Below are 27,602 nucleotides of genomic sequence, written 5' to 3'. Positions count from 1 at the left end.
TTGCTAAGCACAGGGTGATCAACAGGGACATTTCCGACCATCCTCCCCAACCAGGACCAGGAACTCAAAGAGGTCCTCCTAACTCTCAGGAGCCACCCAAGCAATTTTGCTGCCTGAGGCGAAGATGGTGCGTTCCCCATTCTATGCACAAAGCCGCACTAGACTGGTAGCTGGATTTTATTTCAGAACAGAGTGCTCCTCCACAGCCTAGGGCAGCAGGCTAGCTTAGGAGCTGCAGGGCCCTAGTCACATTCTGTCTCTCAGAATTTGCCGCCTGAGGCAGCTGCCTCATTCTGCCTTGTGAAAGGGCTGGGACTGCTGACTCTGAACAGGGAGGCTCCTGCCTTTGAGCTCTTGTGTCATTAGATTTGCCAAGGTCCATGTAGCCCAGCACTGGGTTGCTAAGAACAGCCAGGAACAAGGAAGGTGACGCCTTTTGGAGGCTTCTGGCTGGCGTGTGCATTAGATGGGGACAACGATTTCATCCAGCAGGGCTCTGGTTAAGGATGCGGGGAGAAGTTCAATTCAGTTCACACTTTCTGGAACAATATGTGAACCAAAAGTCAGACAAGTTTCCTGAAGCACCATTGGAGGTTTGCCTTCTGCTTACTTGAATAGGAACTTCCCAGGCTGTGCATCAAGGTGGCCTCTAAGATTATTATTTTATGTGATCGGGATTTTATAAGCCAATGGGGAGCACCCACACTTCTCTCTGTGCCCCCAAGCTAACTGCCCCACCCCTTTCCCTTCACAACAAAGAAAAATCCATTCCCTCAGATCTTCTCTCTTCCTTTGAATATTTCCACAAGGCCTGTCCACTTGTTTGGCAAGAAAGCATTGCTTCTTCTGGATGTCTAGGTACCGAAGAGGTCATTCATAAAACTAGGAGCTATTGTGGGGCAGAGGAGAAGGCAGCTTAGGACAACAGTGTTTCTATTTAAAAGCTAGGCTGAAGGAAGGGTTGCCCTCCTTTAATACAGAAGCTGGGACTGGACATAGAATTTAGCATCCTTAATTAAACAGCAACACCAACAGGTCAAGTTTCCAGCCCTTCAGGTCAGAAAGATATGCTTGAAAGCGTCTGAGCAAATAGCTGTGAAACTTCATGCTGAAATCAATTTGCCTTTGCAGAGCCAAGGGGTGTTTCAGGGACCCTGGGACTTTTGGGATTTGGACATTCTTTCAGCTGTCCCGCCGCCATGGGGGTTCTGAAGCATGCATGGCAAGAGTCCTCAAAAATCCTTCCAACCAAAGCAAAATCATAATAATAATAAAAAAAACCAACAGCAACCAACAACCGCAAAACAGTTGCATGCCAAAAAGCAGAGTAGGAATTTGAGAGCAAAAACGAACCAATCACATCCCATGCACCAAACTAAAAGGAGGCCCCTTTTGAGATGTCTCTAAAGCTGCTCCCAGTTCTCAGGGTTGGAAGAAAATCAAGGATTTATCTAGTGCAGCAACCTGCTCTCACAGTGGCCAAGGAGATGTCTATGGGATGCATGCTAGTAGGACCTTAGTACAAGAGCCCTCTCCCCTCCTGCTGTTTCCAGCAACTGGAATTCAGAAGCATCACTGCCTCCAGTTATTGACATAGCCTTCTCCTCCAAGGTCAGCCCTACTCAGATTACAGGGTAGAACTAACTTCAGTCTGTCAGTTTCAATGGGTCTACTCTGAGTGTAACTGAGTTGGATGCAATCCTTAGTTTTCTGCAGTGATCTGGTATCACAACCATTATTTTACATACACAGATGTTCAAAATAATTCCTCTGGTCTCCCAAGCTACTCTGCTGGCTATTTAGTTATTGAGATACTAGACCACCGAAGAAGACCAGTTGGTGGTCAAGATCCTTTTCGTGTACATTACGTACAAAAGATTGCATGTCCGTTCATCAAGCTTTTTGTTTTCAATACTTGTGGCCACAAAATTTGTTTTACAAAGGGCACATGTTACTTTTATCACCACCACCATCATCCTTCATTGATTTAATCAAAATATACATATACCACTAGTCACATCGGAGCAGTTTACAACAATTATACTTAATATCATACAAAAACCATTATATAAAGGTTAAAATATGTTACTGAAACCTATATTCTTAATTGCCTGCATAGGGCTGATGGAATAGAAAAGTTTTCTGTAGGCACCTCTCTTCCGTAGGTTGAAAGGGAACGTGCCTGCTAAATTTCTATTGGCACAAAGCATTCCACCAGATGGGGTGAAAGACCCTAAAGATTTGGTTTCTTGCGGTCATCAAATGAGTCTCGCCAAATGAGTCTTGTCAAAGCGATAAACAACTACCTGACATTCAGAAGACATCTGAAGGGAAGTTTTTAATATGTGACATTTTAGTGTATTTTTCATCTTTGTTGGAAGCCGCCCAGAGTGGCTGGGGAAACCCAGCCAGATGGGCGGGGTACAAATAATAAATTGTTACTATTATTATTATTATTACAACTCAGGGTACGCTTCTTATTTTAATAGCTCCAAGTTTCTCTGTTTCTTAGCTACAAACTGCTTCACAGCCAATGGGGTGACATTAAAAGAGTGTACATTTGCTGCTTGGTGTCAGTTGATGTCCCTTCGCAGTTTTTGCAAAGGGGTTCGATTTCTGCCAATCTGTTCCTTTGCCTCATGCATCCTCAGAGGCAGTGAACTCAGGGTGGGAGATTATTGCGGCAAAACAGCAGGCACATTTACCGGGGTCTTGGGATACCCGGCTGCATCTCGTAGGTTTCTTTTCGAAAATGACGAGCATCTCACGAAAGGGGGTGTGGCAGGGTGCAAGGCCCACCCCACTGAGAACTTCAGGAAGAGTTGTCAAATTTCAAAGGGGTGCAGGAAAGAGCATCACAGACACAAGGCATGCATGCATTTCAGAGACAGCAGAGGAAAACGTGGAATGGAATGAACCAGGGAGGACGGTGGGGTGGTGGGGTGGCGGAAGAGATTTTGGATTTTAAATTTTACTTGCAAGATGTTACTAAAGGGACAAAGGGTTGTTTTGTTTTTTGTTTTTGGGTGGTATTTCCCCCCCTCTTTCTTTCTTTGCTTCCGTTGGGCATTTTATGGAGAATTTTGCCATCCGAGTAATGGGAGAAATTTTGCCAATGAGAATAAAATAGAAAAAAATGGGGAAAAAAAAGCAAAACTGCATGGATTATTCCATCCCATAAAATGCCACTTGGATGCAGATAATCAAGATGAGGTGGGGGGGTACCATGTACCTTCTATGATGAATGTTCGCGACTTGGAAGAGCTAAATGGGTTCCCTGGTGATAAAAGAAAGATTTAAGAGAGACCAGAGTTTACAGCTGCCGCTGGCGTATCGCAAGGCATGGTGTACAACATAAGGGGAATCTGGGCAAAGGACGAGACTCGTTGCCCCTTCCACCACCACCCTCCAAGCTCCCCTTTCCCTTTGCAAAAGTCAAGACTGCCCTTCCCAGTCTCAGGACGACAGATCCTCACCCAAAGGGAACTTTAAACCAAAAGTGGTTAACCTCCAGTTTGGGGGCATCCCCCCACCCCATCCCCTGCCACCCCACTGATTTTGGCAGCGACTGCATCAATAGCTGTGATTCCTGCATCGCAAGAGGTTGGGTTCATCTTGGGTCTCTATCTATTTTTTGGACTACAACTCCCATCATGCTTAGCTAGCAGCAAGCAGGGATGATGGGGATTGTAGTCCAAAACCCCCCTTCGAACTCTACAATTCTCTGATTCTACGAAATGAAGAAAAACAAAGGCAGATCCAGAGCCCAGGAGCCTGATGAGACCACCCCCGGTAATTGGATCAATCGTTTCATGAACGGAGACAGGGATGACACAGTCTCCTCTTCAGTTCATCTGCATGGATCAGCTGAGGGTGGCGGCGGCTGTTGTGCCCCCGTTTGTGTGCCTGGGGTGGGTAGGTTAGTGACACCCAGTCCTAGGCAACCCACTGCTAGCATGTAGACAATGTCCCCCCCACCTCCATGGGAGGTGAACATGGCCATTGGGTTAGCAAAGGGTTAACTACCCCTGTTTTAAATTCTCTAACCAGGCACCAGGGTCACATTCACATCACACATGTAAAGCACTGCGGTACCGCTTCAAACAGCCTTGGTTTTCCCCAAAGAATCCAGGGAACTGTAGCTTGTTAAGGGTGCTGGGAGCTGTTAGGAGACCCCTAGTCCTCCTCTCAGAACTACAATTCCCACACTTCCCTGTAAAGAGGGATTGATGTGGAACCACTCTGGGAATTGTAGCTCTGGGAGAGGAACAGAGGTCTCTTGATGACTCTCAGCACCCTTAACAAACTACAGCTCCCGGGATTCTTTGGGGGAAGCTACGACTCCTTTAAAGCAGCATCACAGTGCTTTAAAATGCACGGGGTGAACCTGACTCAGGAGATTCAGCAACTGCTTTGGATCGCATTGTCGAGGTCAGGAAGGACTTGGGGTGACAACCATCCTTGTCTTTCGCGCCCAAGAACAGAGATATGCGGTTAATTCCCACCAAAGGGAGCTGGTGTGGTGGTTTGTGCAGCCAGGAGTCAGTAAAGCCCCTTATTTTTGCCACAGTCACTCAGGGGCATTCGGCACGCGTGCGCACACACACAAAACAACACACACACTTTCTCGCGGCCTCAGTCCCCACATCTGCAAAATGGGAAACCATTACACCGACTTACCTTGCGGGTTGCTGTAAGCATTAAGCGTGACAGTGAAAGCACCAATCAAATGTATTTTGTCATCCAATTCACGCCATGCTGTGTGAGTCTTGTTGGAAACCAGGGACAGGGAACTTGGGCTCCCCTCCCTCCAGGCTTTGTTGAATTCCTATTGGCCTCTGAAGCCAGCATGCTTAATGGTCAGGCATGATGGACGTTGGAGTCCAACATGCCCTTGATGGCCACAGCTTAGTCTCACTGCTGCAATAAACAACTGATGGAGCATATGGGCTGAGTTTTCATGCCATAATATGGGAAAAGGGGGAATGAGGACAGTGACTCATGCAGAAGCACAGAGGGCAGCCTCCACTTACTCTTCCCCACTCTTGGGGGTCATCATCCAAAGAAAGTAAGAAGAACTTCCTAGATCAGGCCAATGGCCCATCCAATCTAGCATCCTGCTCTCACAGTGGCCAATCAGATGTCCCAAGCACAAGAGCCCTCTCCCCTCCTGCCGTTTCCAGCAATTGGTACTCAGAAGCATTGCTGCCTCCAACTCTGAAGGCAGAACATAGCCATTGTGGCTAATAGCCACTGATAGCCTCTCCTCCATGAACTTGTCTAATCCTCTTTAACCTTAACTGTGTGGTCAATATGGTCATCACTTACAAATCAGTCAGATCTGAAAGGCAGATGGAGACATACAGGTGTCTGGATTAGTGCCGGTATGAAATAAGCACCCCAATTTTACAAGGGTGTTCATATTCTGTAGGAATAGGGGTGCTATTTTCTGCAGCCTTTTGGGGGTAAAGAGTAAAGGTAAAGGGACCCCTGACCATTAGGTCCAGTCGCGGATGACTCTGGGGTTGCGGCACTCATCTTGCTTTATTGGCCAAGGGAGCCGGCGTACAGCTTCCGGATCATGTGGCCAGATTGACTAAGCCGCTTCTAGCGAACCAGAGCAGTGCATGGAAACGCCATTTACCTTCCCGCCATTTACCTTCCCCTATTTATCTACTTGTACTTTGATGTGCTTTCAAACTGCTAGGTGGGCAGGAGCAGGGACCGAGCAACGGGAGCTCACCCCGTTACGGGGATTCGAACCGTCAAACTTCTGATCGGCAAGCCCTAGGCTCTGTGGTTTAGACACAGCTAATTACACACGGGGTTTAAAGGTACAACGGAGAGCACCCTTGGGCCCCCATGTGCAATAAATTAAGATTAGCAGTCCCCTACTCTTGAAAACAGGAAAGCGATTCTCTGAACTCCACTCCAAGTATTTCCAATAATTGCTTGTTTCTAAAGGGGGTCAATCATTTTGAAGGTGAAACTGCCTGTCCCTGGAACCAACACTCTTCCACAAAAAATTAAAAGCTTGAGGGAGAGCAAATTGTGATATTAAATATTAGCCAGTGGGTTTTTTCTAGACAGAAAGGTGCAGGTAGTCACCACACAAGGGAGGGCTCTTGGACCCTTCCAGAGCATTGTACCTCCCTCCCTAAGCCAGGCAGAAGCTCCCCAGGCTTTGGGAAGGAGGTGTGAGGCATCTGACAGACTCCTGCAACCCTCCTGCCTTCTTCCCAAAGCTGGGCGATACTGTGTACTGGCCCGTACTACCAAAAAAAGAAAAGAAAGAAAAGCAAAAAGCACTGAGGATCACTCTGGATTGAACAGCATAGAAAATGCCACTCAAGAGCTGTTTCAGTTTTCCTCACTGTCAATCTCTACTCCCCAAGACCTTGTTTTTATTCCACCCCTCTTGAAACTCACAACTCTTAAAACCTGAAGCCTGAAGTTTGGCTCGCACAGGAAGCTTCCTGGGATAGCCTGGGACCAATCAATACCTCTGAGGTTAGTCTCCCTGCCAGGGTTGTTGTATGGCTCTGTTGAATAAGTATCATATCACTGATAAATGTTTCTTTTTAAAGGGAACAGTCCCCGGTCCCCCTGGCCTGCTTACTAGATACGCTCCAGAGACAAATTTCATCCACCAGCTGTTTGGTGGGGCACTTCCCAACGTGAAAAGGACTGTGTCAAATGTGCAACTGCAGCTCCTGCTGTGAGATCAAAGAAGAGTGGGAAATAACTTAGGGGACTTGTGTTCCTTGCAAATGCATGGTCCATGCAATTTGCAACTGCATGCATTTTGTGGGGGGAAGCAATGGCATTTTGAGGCTTTAAGCAGCCATAAGGCATGGCTTGCTGTTCAGTGGTGTGCGATTTACCTGCCTCTGATTCAACAAGAAACAGCTTTGTGTATGTGGAATTCTCTCTCTCTCTCTCTCTCTCTCTCTCTCTGTGTGTGTGTGTGTGTGTGTGTGAAGCAGGTAATTTTATGCAGGGCCAGAACCACATACTATTGGAATGTGGCCCCTGGCAGCTCTTAGCTGAGCTAATGTGGCACTTGGCTCAAGAAAGGTTTCCCTGCTTCTCTATGATGCACTGTATTGTTATGGAAATAGAAGACAGTATCTCACACGAAAACATGGAAATGCACGAGTTCAAAATCAAATACGTGTGCTCGTACGCGAGCACACACACACACAGAGAAACACATATACACACACACACAGAAGGCAGAAAACGGGTTACAGTCAGAGTTGAGATCCTTAACAAGGCAACCAGATTGGCAAGGAATTGAGGCTTTCCATGGCAGAGTGGGAAATTCGCTGGGGTTTACGAGTGCATTTACAAGTTGGGTATGTTTCACATAGAGAAGGGGAGACTACGAGGTGATGTGATATCCACCTTCAAGTATCTGAAGGGTTGTCACATGGAAGATGGAGCAAACTTGTTGCCTGCTACTTCAGAAGGTGGCACCTAAGCCAAGTCATTCAAATGTCAACATTACAGCAAAACATTAGGAAGAAATTTCTGATGGTTAAGAGCTGTTGGGCAGTGGAAGGGGCTACCTTGGGAAGTGTTGGGCTCCCCTTCGTTGGAGGTTTTTCAGCAGAGGTTGGGTGGCCACCTGTCAGGGATTCATTCGCTGTGGTTCCTGCATCGGAAGGGGTGGACCTAGATGACCCCTGGGGTTCCTTTAAACTCTACAATTCCATGACAGGAGCTCTTGTCACAGATAACTAAGCAGAAACCAAGGTAATGTGGTATTTTTTCAAGGTCTCCCGAATGGGTGAAATCTGTGGTTCTTTGGGGTGGGTGGGAATCCTTCCAAATCTGCAGAGGTGTTACAGCTCATTTTAAAAACCTTCAGTGATTTTATCCTGCCAGGAATAAATTAACTGAGGTTTCTGTGAGCCTAGTGCCCTTGCCCGCTGACAGAGGAGGCAGCCTGCTGCATCTCTGCATGATTTTCGGTTCTGGCCTTGCTGCCTTTCAGTCTCTTCTGGAGGCAGGTAATCGCCCCTCATCCTTGAATCGGGTGTGACTGCATCAATTTCTCCTTAGGTAAGAAGCAGCTGATTTACCTGCCCTCAGGGGAGGCTGCCCGGTGTGCCCCTGCAGGATTCATTGCTCTGGCTTTGTACTATTTCAACTATTCTCTGCTTGGGGCAGCCTCCTCTCTCCATCAGCTGCAACTGGATCATCCAATCACTCTCAAGCCAGAGATGCAGCAGGACTTACCTGCCCTCAGAGGAAGCTGCCTGTTGCATCTCTGCATCAGTCACTGCTCTGGCCATGCCTCCTTTCAATCTGAGGGAAGAGGGACTCCTGTAGACACATGGGGATGGACCTGTAGATCCTTTCAGGCACGAGAAATCAATGTGTGGAAGGGGAAAGAGGGAGGAGAGCGCCTCTTCTAGCTGACGTTTGGCAAACATGGATCTCTTCCCCTGCCGTGGTCAAGGACTGCAGGGTTCCACCTTGAAGAGACAGGTGCTCTGAGAGAGAAAGCAAAATAAGGCAGCCCCACCTACCTTCCATAGGCGTGTTGGGGTCTGGCCGATTGGCAAACACCACGTCCACGTATTCCAGCTGCAGCCGTTCTAGCGAAGCCTTCAGGCCTGCAGGGGGAGGCAAAAAACAAACGCGTCAGAGAAAAAGGCCTACACTGAGCATTGCGAGATCGTCTTCTTCATTAGGTGGCCTGTGGAGCCAGCCAGCAGACCATCAAGGCTGCATTTGCACATACATTTAACACACTACGGTACTGCTTTCAACAGCCACAGCATCCCCCAAAGGATTCTGGGGGCTGTAGTTTGTTAAGGGAGACCCCACCACCATTCCCCTCACAGAACTGCAGTTGCTTCTGAAAAGGGATTAAAAGTGGTATCATAGCACTTTATATGGAAGGTGGCCCTGGGATCACCCCTGTGCAAGGCAACACTTTTGAACCAAGCATTTAAAGCACTATGATACCACTTTCAACAGCCATGTCTCCCCCTAAAGAATTATGGGAGCTGTAGTTTGTTAAGGATGCTCAGAGTTGTGAGGAGGCCCCTGTTCCCCTCACAGAGATATGATTCCCAGAGTGGTTTCACAATCAATCCCTCTTTCCCAGGGAACTCTGGGAAGGGAATTATGGGGTGGTCTCCTAACAACTCTCAGCAGCACCATTCACAAACTGCAGCTCCCAGAATTCTTTGAGGGAAGCCATGTGATATTGCAATGCTTTAAATGTATGATGCGAATGTCCCTCAAGTCTCTGCCACCTCTTTCCTCTTTCTCTCTGCCTTCAAGGGTTCGCTTGCGGGCACCTCGATGCCCCATATCTCACCCTGGAGACGTGGGGCATACGTACAAAGAGAGAAATTGACAACAATTTGGTGAATGCACCACCCTCTGGAGTTGGCCCCATTGAAAACACCACAGTCCCCACACATTTGCAGAACAAGGGTGGTCGCCGCCACCCCATACAAACTGGGGGATACAACCCCAGCTTTCTGGCCCCTCATATGTTTCCCTGTTAACTCTATTTGTAGCCAGCAATCAATGACAGCAACCCTGTTTCAAATGGCCAACGTTCATTAAAGAATTAGGGCAAGAATTAACGTCACCCATTATACAATATTTTAATGTTTTTAATAGCATCTGGATTCCACAAAGCTTAAGCCTTCCAGGGCAAAATATCTCCTGCTGGTGCCTCTGCGTACTTTGTTTTGTAATTGAGGGTATCAATTAAAAAAAAAAAGGCACTGGGGTCAGCCAGTCTCTACTTAAAAATAACAAGGGGGGGGGGAATATGGCATATGCAATTGGGCAGGTGGAGTGTATAAATGAACCCTTGCTTTATAGCAGCTAGGAACACAAGAAGCTGCCTTATGCTGCCAGTATTTTGAGCCTAGCCCAGTATTGTCTGCACTGGCTGGCAGCAGCTCTCCAGGGTTTCAGGCAGGAAGTCTTAGCCCAGACCTTCTGAATGCAAAGAGTCTGTTCTACTATTGAGCTGCAGCCCTAGCCCCACGTTTTTATATGTGATTTTGCACATTTATTTATTTAATGCATTTATATTTCTCCAAGGAGCTCAAGGTGGCCTACATGGTTCTTCCCCTCCTCATTTAGCCCCCACAACAACTCTGTGAGGTAGGTCAGGTTGATTGAACTTCATGGCTGAGTGGGGATTTGAACCCTGGTCTCTCCCAGGTCCTAGTCTGAAATGCTAACCGTTACACTGCACTGGCACATTTTACAAAGCGATTTTCCCTAGTAGGGTGCATTTTTGCATTTTCTCCATTTACCCCGGGATAGACATTTCTGTTCATATGACTCGGCTAGAGGAACGACATTTGGAGCAGTACCATTTCCAAAGGTCAGGTGTGTTTCAGTTTTTGCATTGTTTCGGAGAGCAGGAATAGAACTGAATTGAAATTCTCCGCTATCCTTAGCTGACCTCTACAAGGGCAACTCAAACACCAAGTGGAAATACCAAAACACACCGCAGGGGAGTCTTTCCCAGCCTGGGGCCCTCCAGGTGTTTTGGACTACAACTCCCATCAGCCCCCATGTCACACGGTCATGCTGGCTGGGGCTGATGGAAGCTGCAGTGTCCCAGCACCAGAAGGGCATCTCGCCCTATAAACTAACATTTTCATAGTGGTAAAGGGACCCCTGACCATTAGGTCCAGTCGTGGCCAACTCTGGGGTTGCGGCACTCATCTCGCTCTATAGGCTGAGGGAGCCGGAGTACAGCTTCTGGGTCATGTGGCCAGCATAACCAAGCCGCTTCTGGAAAACCAGAGCAGCACACGGAAACGCCGTTTACCTTCCCACCACAGCGGTACCTATTTATCTACTTGCACTTTGACATGCTTTCAAACTGCTAGGTTGGCAGGAGCAGGGACCGAACAACAGGAGCTCACCCTGTTGCGGGAATTCGAACCGCCGACGTCCTGATCGGCAAGTCCTAGGCTCTGTGGTTTAACCCACAGTGCCACCTGTGTCTTCATAGTGGTAGCCATCACCCATTGGGACTGGTAGGGTGGAATTCAAGGGAGCCCAACAGAAGGTGGCGCCAAAGCCAAGGAGAGGCAGAGCCAACTAATCCTATTTGTTGACCCATCCTTCTCCCTGCTTGCTGAGTTCTACAAGAGCAATACGGAGGCTGATAAGGAGGCTGATCACTAAAAGGTGATCCCTGCAATACAGGAGGATGGACTAGTTCACTTCCAACTCTACAATTCTGTTGGGAAGATGACAGGCAGTGGTGTCCCCTGGGTTGCTTTTAAGGCTGCTCGTCTCCCACAGAGCCAGATTCAAGGTCCTTATATTTATCTACAAAGCCCTGAAGAACTTCCACCCAGGGGACCTCAAGGACCGCCTGAACCTTTATATCCCAGCTCCCTCACTGAGATCATTTGCAGGAGCTTTGTTGGTCACCGGGTTGGCAGGGCTTACTCAACAACAACAAGAAACACATCCTTCAGTGCCATCAGCCCAGTCCTGTGGAACTCCCTGCCACTGGAGATTCAGCAAGCACCTTCTGTTTTAACCTTTGAAATGCCTGCTGAAAACTTTTCTATTGCATCAGGCAAATATGCAGGCAATTAAGAATACCGTATATACTCGAGTATAAGCCGACCCGAATATAAGCTGAGGCACCTAATTTTACCACAAAAAACTGGGAAAACTTATTGACATGAGTATAAGCCGGTTCACCACACCACAAACCTGGTGGTGGCGGCGGCAGCAGCGGAGGAGGAAGGAGCAGCCCGAAAGGACCCTCACTCGAGTTTAAGCCAAGGGGTTTTTTTTCAGCATAAAAAAATGTGCTGAAAATGTCGGCTTATACTTGAGTATATAGGGTACATCTTTCTGTTCTGTAACAGCTGATTTTAGCTTTTTAGATGTTTTCTATTATATGATTTTAAATATAAGTGCTGTAAATTCCTCTGATAAGGTTTTGATTTTATTTTATGAACATCAGTATATAAATATGTTTATAAATAAATTAATCAAATATCTGGAGAGCGCTAGGTTTGGGGAAGAGGCCTCTTCCAGGGAACACCCACTGGGTTAATTGTTAAGTGCCCAGCAGTCTGGCTTCAGCTTACCTTCTATAATGTGCTTTCTTGAGAGTCCTCTCTCCGTCTCGGCTCTGGGATGGGAGGAGAAGGAGGAAAGGCTGAAGTCAGAAGACTGATGTAGCCGAAATCGTTAACTTGTGCTATGCAAAGATGACTATGTACAAAGAGAGGAGCTGAAACTAACTGCCGTCTGAGGCTATCCAGAAATGCTTATCTTTCATCCCAGAAAATCGTATACCGGCTAGGGAGGATGGAAGGGGGAATGGCACTCTCTCCATGCTCAGAGATACACTCCCTTTCCTCAAAAGGAAATTGTGGGTGGATGATGCTTGAAAAGTGAATCCCTAATTCTAAGGATCAGTCCCCCTTTCTAAAACCAGTCAAAGTCCCCTGGCCCTCCACTGCCCGTCAGATATGCTTGAATTTCCTCACTCAAATGGCACACAAGCAGGGTGGTTGAAACGCTTACGTACTTTCCTCCCCAGAAGATTTTGGTTGTTATCACCAGGCTGGAACGTCTGCAAGGAGAGCGGGGGAAGGGGGGAGAGAATGGATGTGTGATGGATAAAGGTAAGTCTCCTAAATGCATTCACCACCATTCTGAAGTTCCCCTCCACCCAATGTGAAAACTGAGGATTAAGACATTCTTCTGACGCATTTGGCAAATTATCTGCCAAGTATTCCGAGCAAGACTGTGATGAGAAAAGGTGTAGTAGCACCACCCTGGACTCCTTTGGGAGGAAGGGTGGGTTAGAAATGTAACAAACATACAAACAAACAAACACACACACACACAATATCCTGCAGACAATGTATAAACGTATCAGTTGTGATTGTTTCGGTCGTCAAAAATGTAAGGATCTGGGATTTGGGCTATGTATCTTGCTATATAAATAAAAACCTAAGGCTGTCGTCACGTTCTGCAGTTCATGGGGCTGTTGATAGGTGGCACTGTGAAATACAGTGTGGTGACATACTGTTCTGAGGTTTCGTTTTACTGTCAAGCAGCAAATAGCTTTCATGAAGTAGACATGTCTCATTTTGATTATGACATGAATTTTGTTTAAAGTTTCTAGTCCACATGGGTTCTTGAACATGGTGGCGGGTTAAAACATATTAAAACATACAGAGACAACAGGAATAACCACAAGATGGAACAGGATTGGGATGTGGTCCGAAGAAGAACAGTTACCTCCATCCTTTTTTCTTAATGATATTCCCTAACACGACTTCAGCCCTACAAGACACAGAAAGAGAAAGAAAATGTGGCCGTTAGACTCATGCAGAAATGAAGTCAAGCTTGCTACAGTGACTGTAGCCAAAATGAATTCTGGTGACCAGGGTACAACCCCACATAGGGGGAGAAAATAATAATCAGGGCTTAAGCTAGTATTCCCTCAGTTATTGGACTTGCTGAACTGAAATTGGAGATGCATTTTACTCTTAGACTTTCAAAGTTTTATTTTTGGAGTGTCAACATATAAAGTTACCTGCTTTCAGAGGAGCTCCCCCACAATGTCTCTGCATGAATCCCTGTTCTAAGTTGGCCATGTGATTAGAAGGAGGAAGCTCTGTAAAACAGACTTATGGGCAGAAAAAACCAGGCAGCCTTCCTTGGTGTTCTGCAAAACTGACTGATCCAACCACCCCAGAAGCTGAGAAACAGTAGCAGCAAGGACTGTTTGTTTTTGAGGAGTTGCAGGTGGGGGTGGGGATGCTTGCAATGGCTCTCTGGGGTGGGGTTGGGGGTTGAAGATGGCATGGCTGTGGATTCGCCAGGTGTCCTCAGACAGGCTGCTCTCTCTTATTCTCAGTCCCCTTCCCACCTGTTGTGGATGTCTAGCCTACCTAGCAGGGCCGTGGGTTGGATGACAGAGAGAATGTAGGGGAAAGGGCTCAGAAAAGCACGATGGGGGTGTTAGAAATGGGTGGGTGCACCTACTTCCCTGCAGCATAGACTTCCGCCGTGTCGAAGAGATTGATGCCGTTGTCATAGGCCAAGGTCATCAACTGCTCCGCCATCTGAAAGAGAGGCAGAGATGAGGTCCTGTGTGTGCGTGTGTGTGTCTGTCTGTGAAGGACTGGTGGGATTTTCCTGCCCCCCACACCAACCCACTCATCCATTTATTTCTAGAACATGGCCACTTCTCTGTGTTCTCACTATTCCATCCGCTTCCAGCCTTCATCTGCAATTCTTATTTTTAAACCGACATCAAAGCTTGCATTTATATGGTTATTTTAAAATGCGTTTCCTCACAGCAGGCAGAGTTTGAAATGCATTCCCTCTCTCGAAGCGTGCATATTTATTGCCACACTTATCTTCCTCCCTCAAGGTGGCGTACGTTGCCACCTTATAGCCTCACAACAATCCTGTGAGGTAGGGTGGGCTGAGAGATGGGGACTGGCTCAAAGTTCCCCAGTGGACTTCACGGCTGAGTATGGATTCGAGTCCCAGTTTCCCAGATCCTAGTCCAGCACTCTAACCACTACCCAGCACTGCCTCGCTGTTCTGATGTATTGTTTTTGAGCTGCAGACTGCACCGGGACATTGGGGAGGTGTGAAATTCAGGGTACAACTAAAAGGAATGCTACTTTTGCTGAACTGCCAGGTTTTCACTTAGAGCAGCGGTTCTCAACCTGTGGGTCCCCAGATGTTATTGGACTACAACTCCCATCATCCCTGAGCTCTGGCCTTGCTAGCTAGGGGTGATGGGAGTTGTAGTCCAACAACATCTGGGGACCCACAGGCTGAGAAAGGCTGACTTAGAGGGATGTCGCCAGGCCCTTAATGGACTCAGGGCACAGGCCAATGACACATCTTTGCATACAATTCAGATATGATAATTTATGCATATAGATGCAAATTTAGGTTGGCTCTAAGGGGGGAGGGAAACAACAAAGTTGCTGTCAAGGCTTCAGTTGGTACCCTCCAGATGTTGCTAGACTCCAGGTCCCATCATCCTTGATGCCTGGGGTTAATGAGAGTCCAACCACTTCTGGAGGGGGGCACCAGTTCCCTCCCCCAGTTTAGGGGATCCTCCCACCCCAGTTCACATCTTCAGTTCAGGAGAATAGATCTGGGGCAGGAGAGGAGGAGGTACCAGTATCTCCCAGGAACAGATCATCAAATAAATAAACTAAATAAACATGAGGGAGGGGACATATTCTTACCTCATCTGTAATCTGTCCTCCAAATGTCACCCATGTTCCTACAAAAGAGAGTGAGAGCAAGAGAGAGAGGCAGACAAAAGGATTTTCAAAAACGAAAAGAAGGATTTGGGGAGAATCACTGAACTGCAGAGTTGGGAGGGATTCCCGAGGGTCATCTAGTCCAACCCCCAGAATGAAGGAAGGACAAAGGCAGGATGGAACTGAACTCCTGGAAAAAGAGTCCGTTCATTGAGTCACAGCTCAGTGGCAGGGCACTTGCTTGGCATGCGGAAGGCTCCGGGTTCAATCCTCCTATGGCATTTCCATGTAGGACTGGGAATGATCTCTGTCTGAAACACTGGAGAGTTGCTGCCAGTCAGTGCAGGTAGTACTGAGCTAGATGCATCAATTGCTTGACTCAGTATAAGGCAGCTGTCTGTACTGGATGTGTTTCAAGATATGTGCATCTCGTCCACTGTTCTGTCTTCCCTAGTGGCAAGCAGATGCTTCTGGGAAGTTCGCAAGCAGAGGAAGAAGGCAAGAACTTATCTCTGCTGTTTGTGGCTTTCCAGAAACGGGCCATCCATTGGCATACTGGGTAGTATGCAACCCTGAAGCAACTGTGCCACCATCCAGATGGGGGTCCCTTGAAGGAGGAATGCTCTGGGCTCACAGGAGCCTTTGGATTTGGGGATTTTAAAAGTTTATTTGTATGCACCAAGCATGCCACTTGGGAAATGACTGATCTGCCTCTTTGTGGGGCAAAAGTCAAAAGTCTGCCATGTGTACAAGGTGGAGTTTACTGTTCCTGGCAAACCGGGAAAGCAAAAGGGGCTCCCAGATTTGGTTCTCCATGCTGTTAAATGTCCAGAATGCCAGTTCTGTTCTGCAACATTAACTGCCCCTCCTAGCTTGATATCACCTGCAAATTTAAAGAACACCCCCTCAATTCCTTTATCCAAGCCCAGGCCAGAACACTGCAGCACCCCACTTGTCACTTTCCCCCCAGGATGATGAGGAATCATTACTCTGGATTTGGTCAGCCAACTACCTACAAATCCACCAAACAATTACCTCATCCAGCCCGCATTTTACCAGCTTCCGCGCAAGAATATCATGGGGGACTTTTTCAAAAGCCTTTCTGAAACCAAGATACACTACATCCATAGCATTCCCCTGATCCACCAAGCTTGTAACTCCATCAATAAAAGAAATGAGACTTATTTTTGAGAAACCCATGCTGGGTTTTAGTAATCGCAACATCCTTTTTTAGGTCTCCCTGACTGACTGACTGACTGACCGGCTGGCTGGCTGGCTGCCTTGATTGGCCGGGCTGATTTCCAACCTGTTTATTTTTAATACCAAGAGGATCACTGCAGAATGAGCTTGAATGAAACAGGAAAGGAATTGCTGAGCTGCACCCAAGACAGGGAATAGGTATGGAGGAGTTGCAAGCATACCCTTTGTGGAGTTAAAACTCTGGGACAGTTTTAATTCTACTTCCTGCAGGAATGGCACCTCCAATGGGAGCTCAGAACAATTGTCACGCTGGAACAAGCCTTAGCCCTTAACCTTAGCAACTGGTTCCCAGGAGCAGGGCCAGCTTAACACAACAGACAGTGCAAGAGCAGCCGTGGAGGCCCTCAGGATCCCAAGCCAGGAATGAAATCCATCAGGAAAGCATGATTCAGCTGGGGTGGGGGCAGTGGCGTAGCGTGGGGGGTACAGGGGGGGCCGGCCGCACCGGCCGCAACATCTGGGGGTTAGGGTTAGGGGGCGCAAATCCACGGGTTAGGAGGCGCAAATCCATGGGTTAGGGGCGCAAATCCATGGGTTAGGGGGCACAAATTACTTGCCTTGCCCCGGGTGCTGACAACCCACGCTACGCCACTGGGTGGGGGAGACAGGGGCCTGCAAACAACTCTCAGCACCCCAAGCAAACTGCAGCTCCTGGATTCTTGTGGGGGAAGCCATGGCTGTTGAAAGTAGGAAAGCAATGCAGACAGATGTGGATGCCTTCTGCCAATCAATTCCTCTCTGGACAGCTGCATTGCACGGCATCTTCCACAGAGCGCATTTGTAGCGTATGCACCAAACTGAATCTATCTCCCCCCCCCCCCGCTCCGCAAGCTGAATTAAAAGGAAAACCCCAAGAATTCCACTTACCTAACCCGAGGCAGGAAACTCGGAGTCCTGACTTCCCAAGGTTTCTGGGGAAAAAACAACAACACACCACCTTTTAATAGGCAGATGGAAATGTCGGAAATAGACGCTGGCCATTGGCATCTTCGCACCGATGCTTACAGAGAGCAGATGTCGTTTCAGTTCCGATCAGCATTTTGTGTTTCCCTCAAAAGATACACGAGGGAAGGGAAGGAGAGAGGAGGAGGCAGGGGGGGGATATACCATTTGGTGCTTTCATAATCATGCAGAATCAGACACAAGGAGACCTCCGTCTCCAGCTGGGTCAGACCCTATCCCTGGTGGAACTAGACAACTGACATCAGGAGTCCTGGGCTTGGATCTCCCCAAGTCTGTTCTTGGTTTACAAAATAATTATTAAGAAAAGGCAACGGGAGGGTTTGCCAAACTAGACTCTTTCCCAGGGGAATCAGGGATCTCCTGACATCACATCAAGTTCACCTTGAGGCATCAATTGGGGAAGCCAGTGTGGTGTAGTGGTTAGAGCAGGGGTCAGCAAACATTTTCAGCAGGGTCCACTGTCCCTCAGACCTTCTGGGGGACCAGACCATATTTTTTTGGGGGGGGGGAAATGAATGAATTCCTATGCCCCACAAATAACCCAGAGATGCATTTTAAATAAAAGCACATATTCTACTCGTGTAAAAACACCAGGAAGGCCCCACAAATAACCCAGAGGTGCATTTTAAATAAAAGGACACATTCTACTCATGTAAAAACACACTGATTCCCGGACCGTCTGTGGGCCGGATTTAGAAGGTGATTGGGCCAGATCTGGCCCCCAGGCCTTAGTTTGCATGCCCATGAGTTAGAGGGTCAATCTGGGACCTGGGAGACCAGGGTTCAAATCCACACTTGCCCATGAAGCTCCCTGGACTTGTCCTACCTCAAAGGGTTGTTATGGGGATTAAACGAGGAGTGGGAGAGCCATACATGCCACCTCAAGCTCCTTGGAGAAAATGGTGGGATATACCGTATTTTTCGCTCTATAACACGCACCCGACCATAACACGCACGTAGTTTTTAGAGGAGGAAAATCGGTAGGCATGCCATCCGTAGGCATTTCCTCTATAACACGCACAGACATTTCCCCTTACTTTCTAGGAGGAAAAAAGTGAGTGTTATGGTGCAAAAAATACGGTAAATGCTGTAATTGATAATACTGTAATAACATTCAGCAAGCTAATGCAGTGATGGCAACTCCAACATAGCATACAGGGTTGCTGTAAAGATTGCCGAGTTAATATGCATAATACTTGGCGTTTAGAGAATAAATCCTACAAGGATACGTATATGAATAATCTTACACAAATGATTTTCAGGGGGTTCTCTCGGGTTCAAATGCTGCCATCAGAGCTTGATTGGCAGAGGAACACCCAGGACAGGCCCTTGGGGGACTCTGTGCGTGTTTGCGTGTGATGCATTGCTTTGAGCTGTCTGTCACTTTTTGCAAGCCGCAGACTAAATATTTTGTGGCGGCTCCAACGCCTCTCAGCATTTTCTGACCTTCCACATGAAAGGGCCAGCCATCAGCCTGGGGCAGGGTGTGGAGGGGGCCGAGGAAGAGGACGTTTGGTTCCTGGATGGTCCAGAAATTTCTTATTCGTAAGGCGACATTTCCCACACCCTCAAAATTTTGCTCAGGGCTCTATTCCCCTTCTCCTGTGCACACCGGGTGTTCCCACCTTATGACCTCATCTCCATCATCATCATCATCATCTTATCTGCAGATCAACAGATTGAAACAATGAATAGAAACACACATTAGTGCAACCGAAAAACGCAGAATAACGATGCTAAGCAGTATATCGCCTGATATAGAATCGCAGAATGGAATTGCAGAGTTGGAACGGGCACCCAAGTGTCATCTAGTATAACCCCCTGCAATGCAGGAATCACAGTGAAAGAATCCCTGACAGATGGCCATCCAACCTCTGTTTGAAACTTCTAGTGAAGTAGAATCTTCCGCCTTCTTCTGTTCCACTGCCGAACCTTTCTTACCACCTGAAAGTTCTTCCTAATGTTCAGTCGGAATCTCCTTTCCTGTCATTTAAATCCAATTCTCCGGGTCCTGCCCTCTGGAGCAGCAAGAAACAAGCTCCATCTTACACAGCGTATACATACACCATGACGCATTTTCATACTGTGTTTTTCATTTGCATTAATGTGCATTTTAAAAAATGTTATTGATTGCCAATTTTTCTAAATTGTGCTTTTAAAAAAATTTGCGGCATATATCACTTATAAACCGTGATTCATACGCAGCTGAATTTTGCATTTGTTTTTGCAACCTGTCTCCCCACCCACAGAGGCACCGAACGTCTATTTTGTTACATTTAACTTTGAAGTCATTTCACCTTTTTTAAACAAAAGTCCCATTCCACAAATCGCCATGTGTTCTCAGAGGCCTATGTGTCTATTGGTTTAAATGTTCAGTTGACTGCAAATAAACGAGCGAGGATGACCACACACCACCACCAGACACTTCTCCCCATTCCCCAGCCATCTCCCCACAAGCTGCAGCGACCCCAAGCAGACCCTCTGCCCTTCCCAAAGGTTCCCCCCTTTCCCTCCCCAAGAAGGAAACAGGCTGAAGCGCATCAAGTTTATCTATGAAATCGCCTTGCCCCATGCATGCAGAATTGGCAACGTCACAGGTGCCACCTGATATCCTTTCCACATTTGTAAGGAATCAACCTTTTACTGTGGCAGCACGCATATCTTGGAACTCCCTGCCTATTGACACCAGGCAGGCGCCTTCCCTGAACCCTTTTGGGCGCATGCCATGAGCATTTTTCTTTAGACAAACACGTGGAACCTTGATGTATGTTTCAATCCGATTCTGGTATATTGCCGATTTTATTTTATTTTTTGAATGTTGTAAAGAGTTGTTACTTTTTTAAAATAATATTTTTTATTAATTTTAACATATAAATTATAAAATGTACCACAAAACTTATCACTTATACAATCTTTTTGGACTTCCATCAGCACCTCTGATGATCCACCGTTTTAACCACTTCTTATGCATTTCTTAACTTTATATTGCCTTTACATCTCTTAACAAATCATCCTTCCCCTTGTCCATTTTTACAATACTTCTAATAATACTCCTCACAAAACTTCTTGCAACCCTACAAACGTCGTCTGTAAAGAGTTGTTTCTACTGATAATTTCATTGCATTGTTCTCTTTGTAAAGCCGCTTTCGGGGTTGTTTTGCAATCAAGCCTTGTGAAAATAATAAGAAATAAATAAAGTGCTATCATGGTGCTTTAAATGCAGGGTGCAAATATGTCCTATGAGAAAGTCCTCGTGGCATCAATTACAGTGGGCAAGTCACTAGGAGCAGGTGGCCATAGGTTTAAAAAAACACACCCTGAAGGTTATGATATCTAGGTGGGGTTCCCCGAGATCAGTGGCTGAAGGCTTGAGCGAGAGGTCTTGAGGCTGAAGATGTTGTATCTTGAAGGCCTGCAAAGACTCTCCACCCTTCCTTCCTTCCTTGCTGCGTGCCTTTAGGAACCCCGTAAATTGCCTTATATACTGAGTCAGAGCCTTGGTCCATCTAACTCAGCATATTGTTTACACTGGCTGGCAGCGGCTCTCCAGGGGCTCAGACTGGGATTATCACCCAGCCCAATTTGGAGATAATGGGGATTGAACCTGAGACCTTCGACATGCAGGCAGGCTCTCTAGTACTGAGCTACGGCCCTCCCTTCCAGAGCTCCCGCCCCTTCAAAAGATATCTATCAATTAACAGGCAGATTAACAAACAGCCATTGAACCGAGCAAGGAAATGGCTGATTCAAGGAGACAGAGCACCTTGAAGCCCACAGCGACTTTGCTAAACGGACCACAGAACTATCTCCTTACGAAGGCCATTTTATTTTATTAACGCGGCCGGCGTTGGAACGATACAATTTAAAACAGAGGTGTGCTGCATTTAAAACATTTAAAAATATTCTAAAGCCATTTAGAGCACCTGAAACTATTTAAAGCACCAAAAAGCATTTCAAAGCAATCATGCACCCCACCCTCACAGTTACTGATTTCAAGAGTGCCATTAGCCACCCATAGTGTGATGGCAGTTAATATTGGGATGGGGAAACATGCTGGGAATCGGAAGTCCGTAAGAGGGAATGTCAGGGTCTTTGGCTATGAAAAAGACTCTTTGGTCAAGGCTGTGGCACATCTAAAACAACGGCAAATAGTTCATTAGAGCCTCTTTTACTGTCATCAGACAGGCTGAGCAGCCAAAATTGACAGAGAGAAGGATTTCTGGCTTGTAAGGACAGCTCCGCAGCATACATTTAGAGGACATCCAATGCACATTTAAAATGCATAGCTTCCCCCAAGGAATCCTGGGGACTGTAGTCGCCCCCTCCCAGAGCTACAGTTCCCAGCACCCTTAATAAACTATAGCTCCCAGAATTGCTTGGGGGAAGTTATGTGCTTTCAATGTGCATTGAGTGTGTTTGAAATGCATGGTGTGGACCTGCCCTTATAAAGCTAATGCAAAAACTGTTTCCTGACGTTGCACTGTTGTTGTTTGTTGTTGTTTAGTCGTTTAGTCGTGTCCGACTCTTCGTGACCCCATGGACCAGAGCACGCCAGGCACTTCTGTCCTCCACTGCCTCCCGCAGTTTGATCAAACTCATGCTAGTAGATTCAAGAACACCATCCAACCATCTCATTCTCTGTCGTCCCCTTCTCCTTGTGCCCTCCATCTTTCCCAACATCAGGGTCTTTTCCAGGGAGTCCTCTCTTCTCATGAGGTGGCCAAAGTATTGGAGCCTCAGCTTCACGATCTGTCCTTCCAGTGAGCACTCAGGGCTGATTTCCTTCAGAATGGAGAGGTTTGATCTTCTTGCAGTCCATGGGACTCTCAAGAGTCTCCTCCAGCACCATAATTCAAAAGCATCAATTCTTCGGCGATCAGCCTTCTTTATGGTCCAGCTCTCACTTCCATACATCACTACTGGGAAAACCATGGCTTTTACTATACGGACCTTTGTTGGCAAGGTGATGTCTCTGCTTTTTAAGATGTTGTCTAGGTTTGCCATCGCCTTTCTCCCAAGGAGCAGGCGTCTTTTAATTTCGTGACTGCTGTCACCATCTGCACTGATCATGGAGCCCAAGAAAGTAAAATCTCTCACTGCCTCCATTTCTTCCCCATCTATTTGCCAGGAGGTGATGGGCCCAGTGGCCATGATCTTCGTTTTTTTGATGTTGAGCTTCAGACCATATTTTGCGCTCTCCTCTTTCACCCTCATTAAAAGGTTCTTTAATTCCTCTTCACTTTCTGCCATCAAGGTTGTGTCATCTGCATATCTGAGGTTGTTGATATTTCTTCCGGCAATCTTAATTCCGGCTTGGGATTCATCCAGCCCAGCCTTTCGCATGATGAATTCTGCATATAAGTTAAATAAGCAGGGAGACAATATACAGCCTTGCCGTACTCCTTTCCCAATTTGGAACCAATCAGTTGTTCCATATCCAGTTCTAACTGTAGCTTCTTGTCCCACATAGAGATTTCGCAGGAGACAGATGAGGTGATCAGGCACTCCCATTTCTTTAAGAACTTGCCATAGTTTGCTGTGGTCAACACAGTCAAAGGCTTTTGCATAGTCAATGAAGCAGAAGTAGATGTCTTTCTGGAACTCTCTGGCTTTCTCCATAATCCAGCGCATGTTTGCAATTTGGTCTCTGGTTCCTCTGCCTCTTCTAAATCCAGCTTGCACTTCTGGGAGTTCTCGGTCCACATACTGCTTGAGCCTTCCTTGCAGAATTTTAAGCATAACCTTGCTAGCATGTGAAATGAGTGAAATTGTGCGGTAGTTGGAGCATTCTTTGGCACTGCCTTTCTTTGGGATTGGAATGTAGACTGATCTTCTCCAATCCTCTGGCCACTGCTGAGTTTTCCAAACTTGCTGGCATATTGAGTGTAGCACCTTAACAGCATCATCTTTTAAAATTTTAAACAGTTCAGCTGGAATACCATCACTTCCACTGGCCTTGTTATTTGCAGTGCTTTCTAAGGCCCATTTGACTTCACTCTCCAGGATGTCTGGCTCAAGGTCAGCAACCACACTACCTGGGGTGTATGAGACATCCATATCTTTCTGGTATAATTCCTCTGTGTATTCTTGCCACCTCTTCTTGATGTCTTCTGCTTCAGTTAGATCTTTACCACTTTTGTCCTTTATTATGGTAATCTTTGTACGAAATGTTCCTTTCATATTTCCGATTTTCTTGAACAGATCTCTGGTTCTTCCCATTCTGTTGCTTTCCTCTATTTCTTTGCATTGCTCGTTTAAGAAGGCCTTCTTGTCTCTCCTTGCTGTTCTTTGGAAATCTGCATTCAATTTCCTGTATCTTTCACTATCTCCCTCGCATTTTGCTTGCCTTCTCTCCTCCGCTATTTGTAAGGCCTCGTTGGACAGCCACTTTGCTTTCTTGCATTTCTTTTTCATTGGGATGGTTTTAGTTGCTGCCTCCTGTATAATGTTGCGAGCCTCCATCCATAGTTCTTCAGGCACTCTGTCCAGCAAATCTAAATCCTTAAACCTGTTCCTCACTTCCACTGTGTATTCATAAGGGATTTGGTTTAGATTGTATCTTACCTGTCCAGTGGTTTTTCCTACTTTCTTCAGTTTAAGCTTGAATTTTGCTATAAGGAGCTGATGATCTGAGCCACAGTCAGCTCCAGGTCTTGTTTTTGCTGACTGTATAGAGCTTCTCCATCTTTGGCTGCAGAGAATATAATCAATCTGATTTCGATGTTGCCCATCTGGGGATGTCCATGTGTAGAGTCGTCTCTTGTGTTGTTGGAAAAGCGTGTTTGTGATGACCAGCTTGTTCTCTTGACAGAACTCTATTAGCCTTTGCCCTGCTTCGTTTTGATCTCCAAGGCCAAACTTGCCAGTTGTTCCTTTTATCTCTTGATTCCCTACTTTAGCATTCCAATCCCCTATAATGAGCAGAACATCCTTCTTTGGTGTCACTTCGATAAGGTTTTGTAAGTCTTCATAGAACTGGTCAATTTCAGTTTCTTCAGCACCAGTAGTTGGTGCATAAACTTGGATTACTGTGATGTTAAAAGGTCTGCCTTGGATTCGTATCGAAATCATTCTATCATTTTTGAGACTGCATCCCAGTACAGCTTTCGCCACTCTTTTGTTGACTATGAGGGCCACTCCATTTCTCTAATGGAGACGTTGCACTGGCTACCCCAATTCACGAAGGAGGATCCCTTTTCTTACAGAACTATGTAAAAACCATTCTGGCTGCTGCTACGGAACTCTGCGTTTGCAAAGGACCAAACATTAAACACAAACTTGCTGGTTTGCTTGCAAAGAGCCGGTGGGTTTGTGGGTTTTTACACGAATCGCTAAATGGCGCATGTTGCTGGGGTGGGGGGGCAGGGGGTAGCTGGAGCAAAACCTTACCTCCCCACTACTTGAGGTTTTCCCTGCCCCCTTCCAAACCTGCTTAGTTTGGGTATCAGAGCCAGGGTAGTGAAGGCGGTGAAAATTAAAGCAACAGAGGTAAAGCAAAGGAGGGCAGCAGATTTTATGCACGTGTCCTGTGTTTAAAGGTAAAGGGACCCCTGACCATTAGGTCCAGTCGTGACCGACTCTGGGGTTGCAGTGCTCATCTCGCTTTATTGGCCGAGGGAGCCGGTGTACAGCTTCCGGGTCATGTGGCCAGCATGACTAAGCCGCTTCTGGCAAACCAGAGCAGCGCATGGAAATGCCGTTTACCTTCCCGCCGGAGCGGTACCTATTGATCTACTTGCACTTTGATGTGCTTCCGAACTGCTAGGTTGGCAGGAGCAGGGACCGAGCAACGGGAGCTCACCCTGTTGCGGGGATTCGAACCACTGACCTTCTGATGGGGAAGCCCTAGGCTCCGTGGTTTAACCCACAGCACCACCTGCGTCCCGTCCTGTGTTTAGGGACACAGAAATGAACACACTCACACCCATTACCCAAACGATCTTTACAACTAAAACAACAAATCTGTGTTTAATGCACAGAACTGGTTTCGTCCTAACACAATCACAAGCATGTTTTCTGCTGCTGCAGAGAGGAGGACCCAAACAAATGGATTCAAATAAAAAAGAAGGAGATTCTGGGCTCATCCACACTTCCTTCTAAGCTATATTTCTAGGCACTTTAAAGTTCCATGTCTGAGCAGCATCTATTTGTTTGTTTGACCCAGTGCTTTCCCTGGGAAAACCTGCATTTTATAGCTGAATCAGAGCAAACAGCAACTGGGTTTTCCACGGACCGTTCTTTGCTCTGACTCAGCTGCAAAACACGGGTTTTCCTGGGGAAAACACCCGGAACAAGAGAAACACAACACTTGGATATGGAGCTTTAAACCCTGGAAAGCAAGGTTGAATAGGAAGTTTGGGTGAATCCTGACTAAATGTTAGGAAGAACCTTCTGACAATAGGAGCCGTTTGACAGTGGAACAGACGCCCTTGGAAGGTGATGGAATCTTTTCAGGGGAGGTTTTTGAGCAGAGGTTGGGTGGCCATTTGTCAGGGATTATTCCGCTGCAATTCCTGCGTTGCAGGGGGTGGGGCTAGATGACCCTTAGGATCCCTCCCAACTCTACAGTTCTTAGATTCAAAAGCCTGAACCAGTCCATTGCAATAGGATGAAGGTTTGTCACCATATTATGTCACTTTGCACCTGAGCTGTAATGGCAGACAACAATTATAAGGAGGCCGAATTTCAAAACAAGGAGATGGGAATTGGCTGAGGTTCAGCAGTTTAAATATTTCCCTTTCAAGTGAAGTTTTTGCCTGTGACATTTTTTTGGTACCCATAGTATTTCTTCAACGTTCTCTTTTGCTGTTGTAGAAATCCTTGCCCGCCTCACGCTCTCTCCCTGACTTCTGCGTGAACTCAAAGAGAAAGATGCAAGAACATCTCCACTCTCAGCTGATTGGAGCAGATTAGGTAAGGAGCAGAGTGGGCAGCCTATCACCTGCTCTCTACTCATTAAATGTGATTCAGCAGCAGCAAAAACAAACAAACAAAAACCCTAATGCAGTTCCAGGCTGCTTCAACTATACTTCTGTCCAGATCACTGCCTATCCAGAGGCAACAGAAGGCAAGGAAAGGGATGGGTGGGGAAGGAGCCCACAAATCAATTAAAGTTAAATTCTGCAACCAAAATTAAATTCTGCAACCAAAGTTAAATTCTGCAGAATGGATCTATCCTATCCATTTATCCATCCTGCTTTCTGCTTCTCCCCAGCTTCTCCTTTCTTGAGGTGGGACAAGGAGATTTGTAGGGCTCTCCTACAACCCCCACCACTGGAAACTCATAAGAGCTGGACCCTGCTCAGGCTTGAGTTTTCACCAGTCATTGCCAACATGCTGAGCTGTATCTTAGTACAGTAGTAGAGTACCTGCTCTGCATGCAGAAGGCCCCAGGTTAAATCCCCAATGGTGTCTCCAAGCAGGGCTGGGTAAGGCACTTCTCTGAAACCCTGCTAGTCAATGTGGACAGCACTGGCCTCGGTAGATTTACAGAAGGCAGGTAAGCTCAGTGGCAGAACACCTGGCTTGCATGCAGATTCAATCCCCGGCATCTCCAGTTAGGACTGAGATCCTGAAACCCTGGGAAGGTGCTGCCAGCCCGTGCAGACAGTACTGAGCTAGATGGACCCATGGTCTCACTCGGCAGAAGGCAGCTTCCAATGTTCCAATGACTAATAGGCTTCGTACCAAAATACAGTTTCTGGCATTTCCTCAGCCTACCTTTGCAGCCTTTTGGCAACAGCCAAAAAAACCATCTACAGGTGCCATTACATTTTTGCCTTTAAAAACAATAATACAACAACTGGTCACTTTCTCCCCTCCCACCCACACTTTCTAATAGCCAAAGCAGCCCTGGGGCTGCCAACCTGGAACAGTGATGTGGTGGGCATTGGTTTTAACCCTTTCCCCCCGGAACATCCCCACCGAAAGCTGCTCTTTGCCTCTGAAGCTGGTACCTGTAAAAATATATGCAATTTTCAGGGGAAAGCAGCACATGTATATGGAAGAAAGGATTAGACTCCCTCCAACCTGCTTCTTTTATCATATCCAGACAATGGCCGACCAGTTGTAAGCTTGCTTTTCAAAGTGTGTGCTTTGGGGAACTGC

At 46.8% G+C, this 27,602-nt stretch overlaps 1 protein-coding gene across 9 annotated transcripts in view; it reads right to left on the bottom strand.

Moving 5' to 3' along the window:
• Nucleotides 1–27,602, bottom strand: part of KCNAB2 (potassium voltage-gated channel subfamily A regulatory beta subunit 2) — a 110,144-nt gene that overhangs the window by 15,743 nt on the left and 66,799 nt on the right. For 6 of the 9 annotated variants that reach the window (XM_082233424.1, XM_082233427.1, XM_082233426.1 and 3 more), the window contains 8 exons: nt 17,400–17,443; nt 15,255–15,292; nt 14,026–14,105; nt 13,276–13,320; nt 12,557–12,601; nt 12,111–12,154; nt 8,538–8,624; nt 3,233–3,277 (listed from right to left, as the gene is read on the bottom strand). In XM_082233424.1, the coding sequence (XP_082089550.1) occupies nt 3,233–3,277; nt 8,538–8,624; nt 12,111–12,154; nt 12,557–12,601; nt 13,276–13,320; nt 14,026–14,105; nt 15,255–15,292; nt 17,400–17,443 (428 nt within the window). The remainder of the gene's footprint in view (nt 1–3,232; nt 3,278–8,537; nt 8,625–12,110; nt 12,155–12,556; nt 12,602–13,275; nt 13,321–14,025; nt 14,106–15,254; nt 15,293–17,399; nt 17,444–27,602) is intronic. The other 3 variants (XM_082233428.1, XM_082233429.1, XM_082233423.1) reach the window with 1 other exon arrangement.

Source organism: Podarcis vaucheri (assembly GCF_965113315.1).
Source record: "Podarcis vaucheri genome assembly, chromosome: 7".
Lineage (NCBI taxonomy): Eukaryota > Metazoa > Chordata > Lepidosauria > Squamata > Lacertidae > Podarcis > Podarcis vaucheri.
This window is presented reverse-complemented; position numbering and strand designations above follow the sequence as displayed.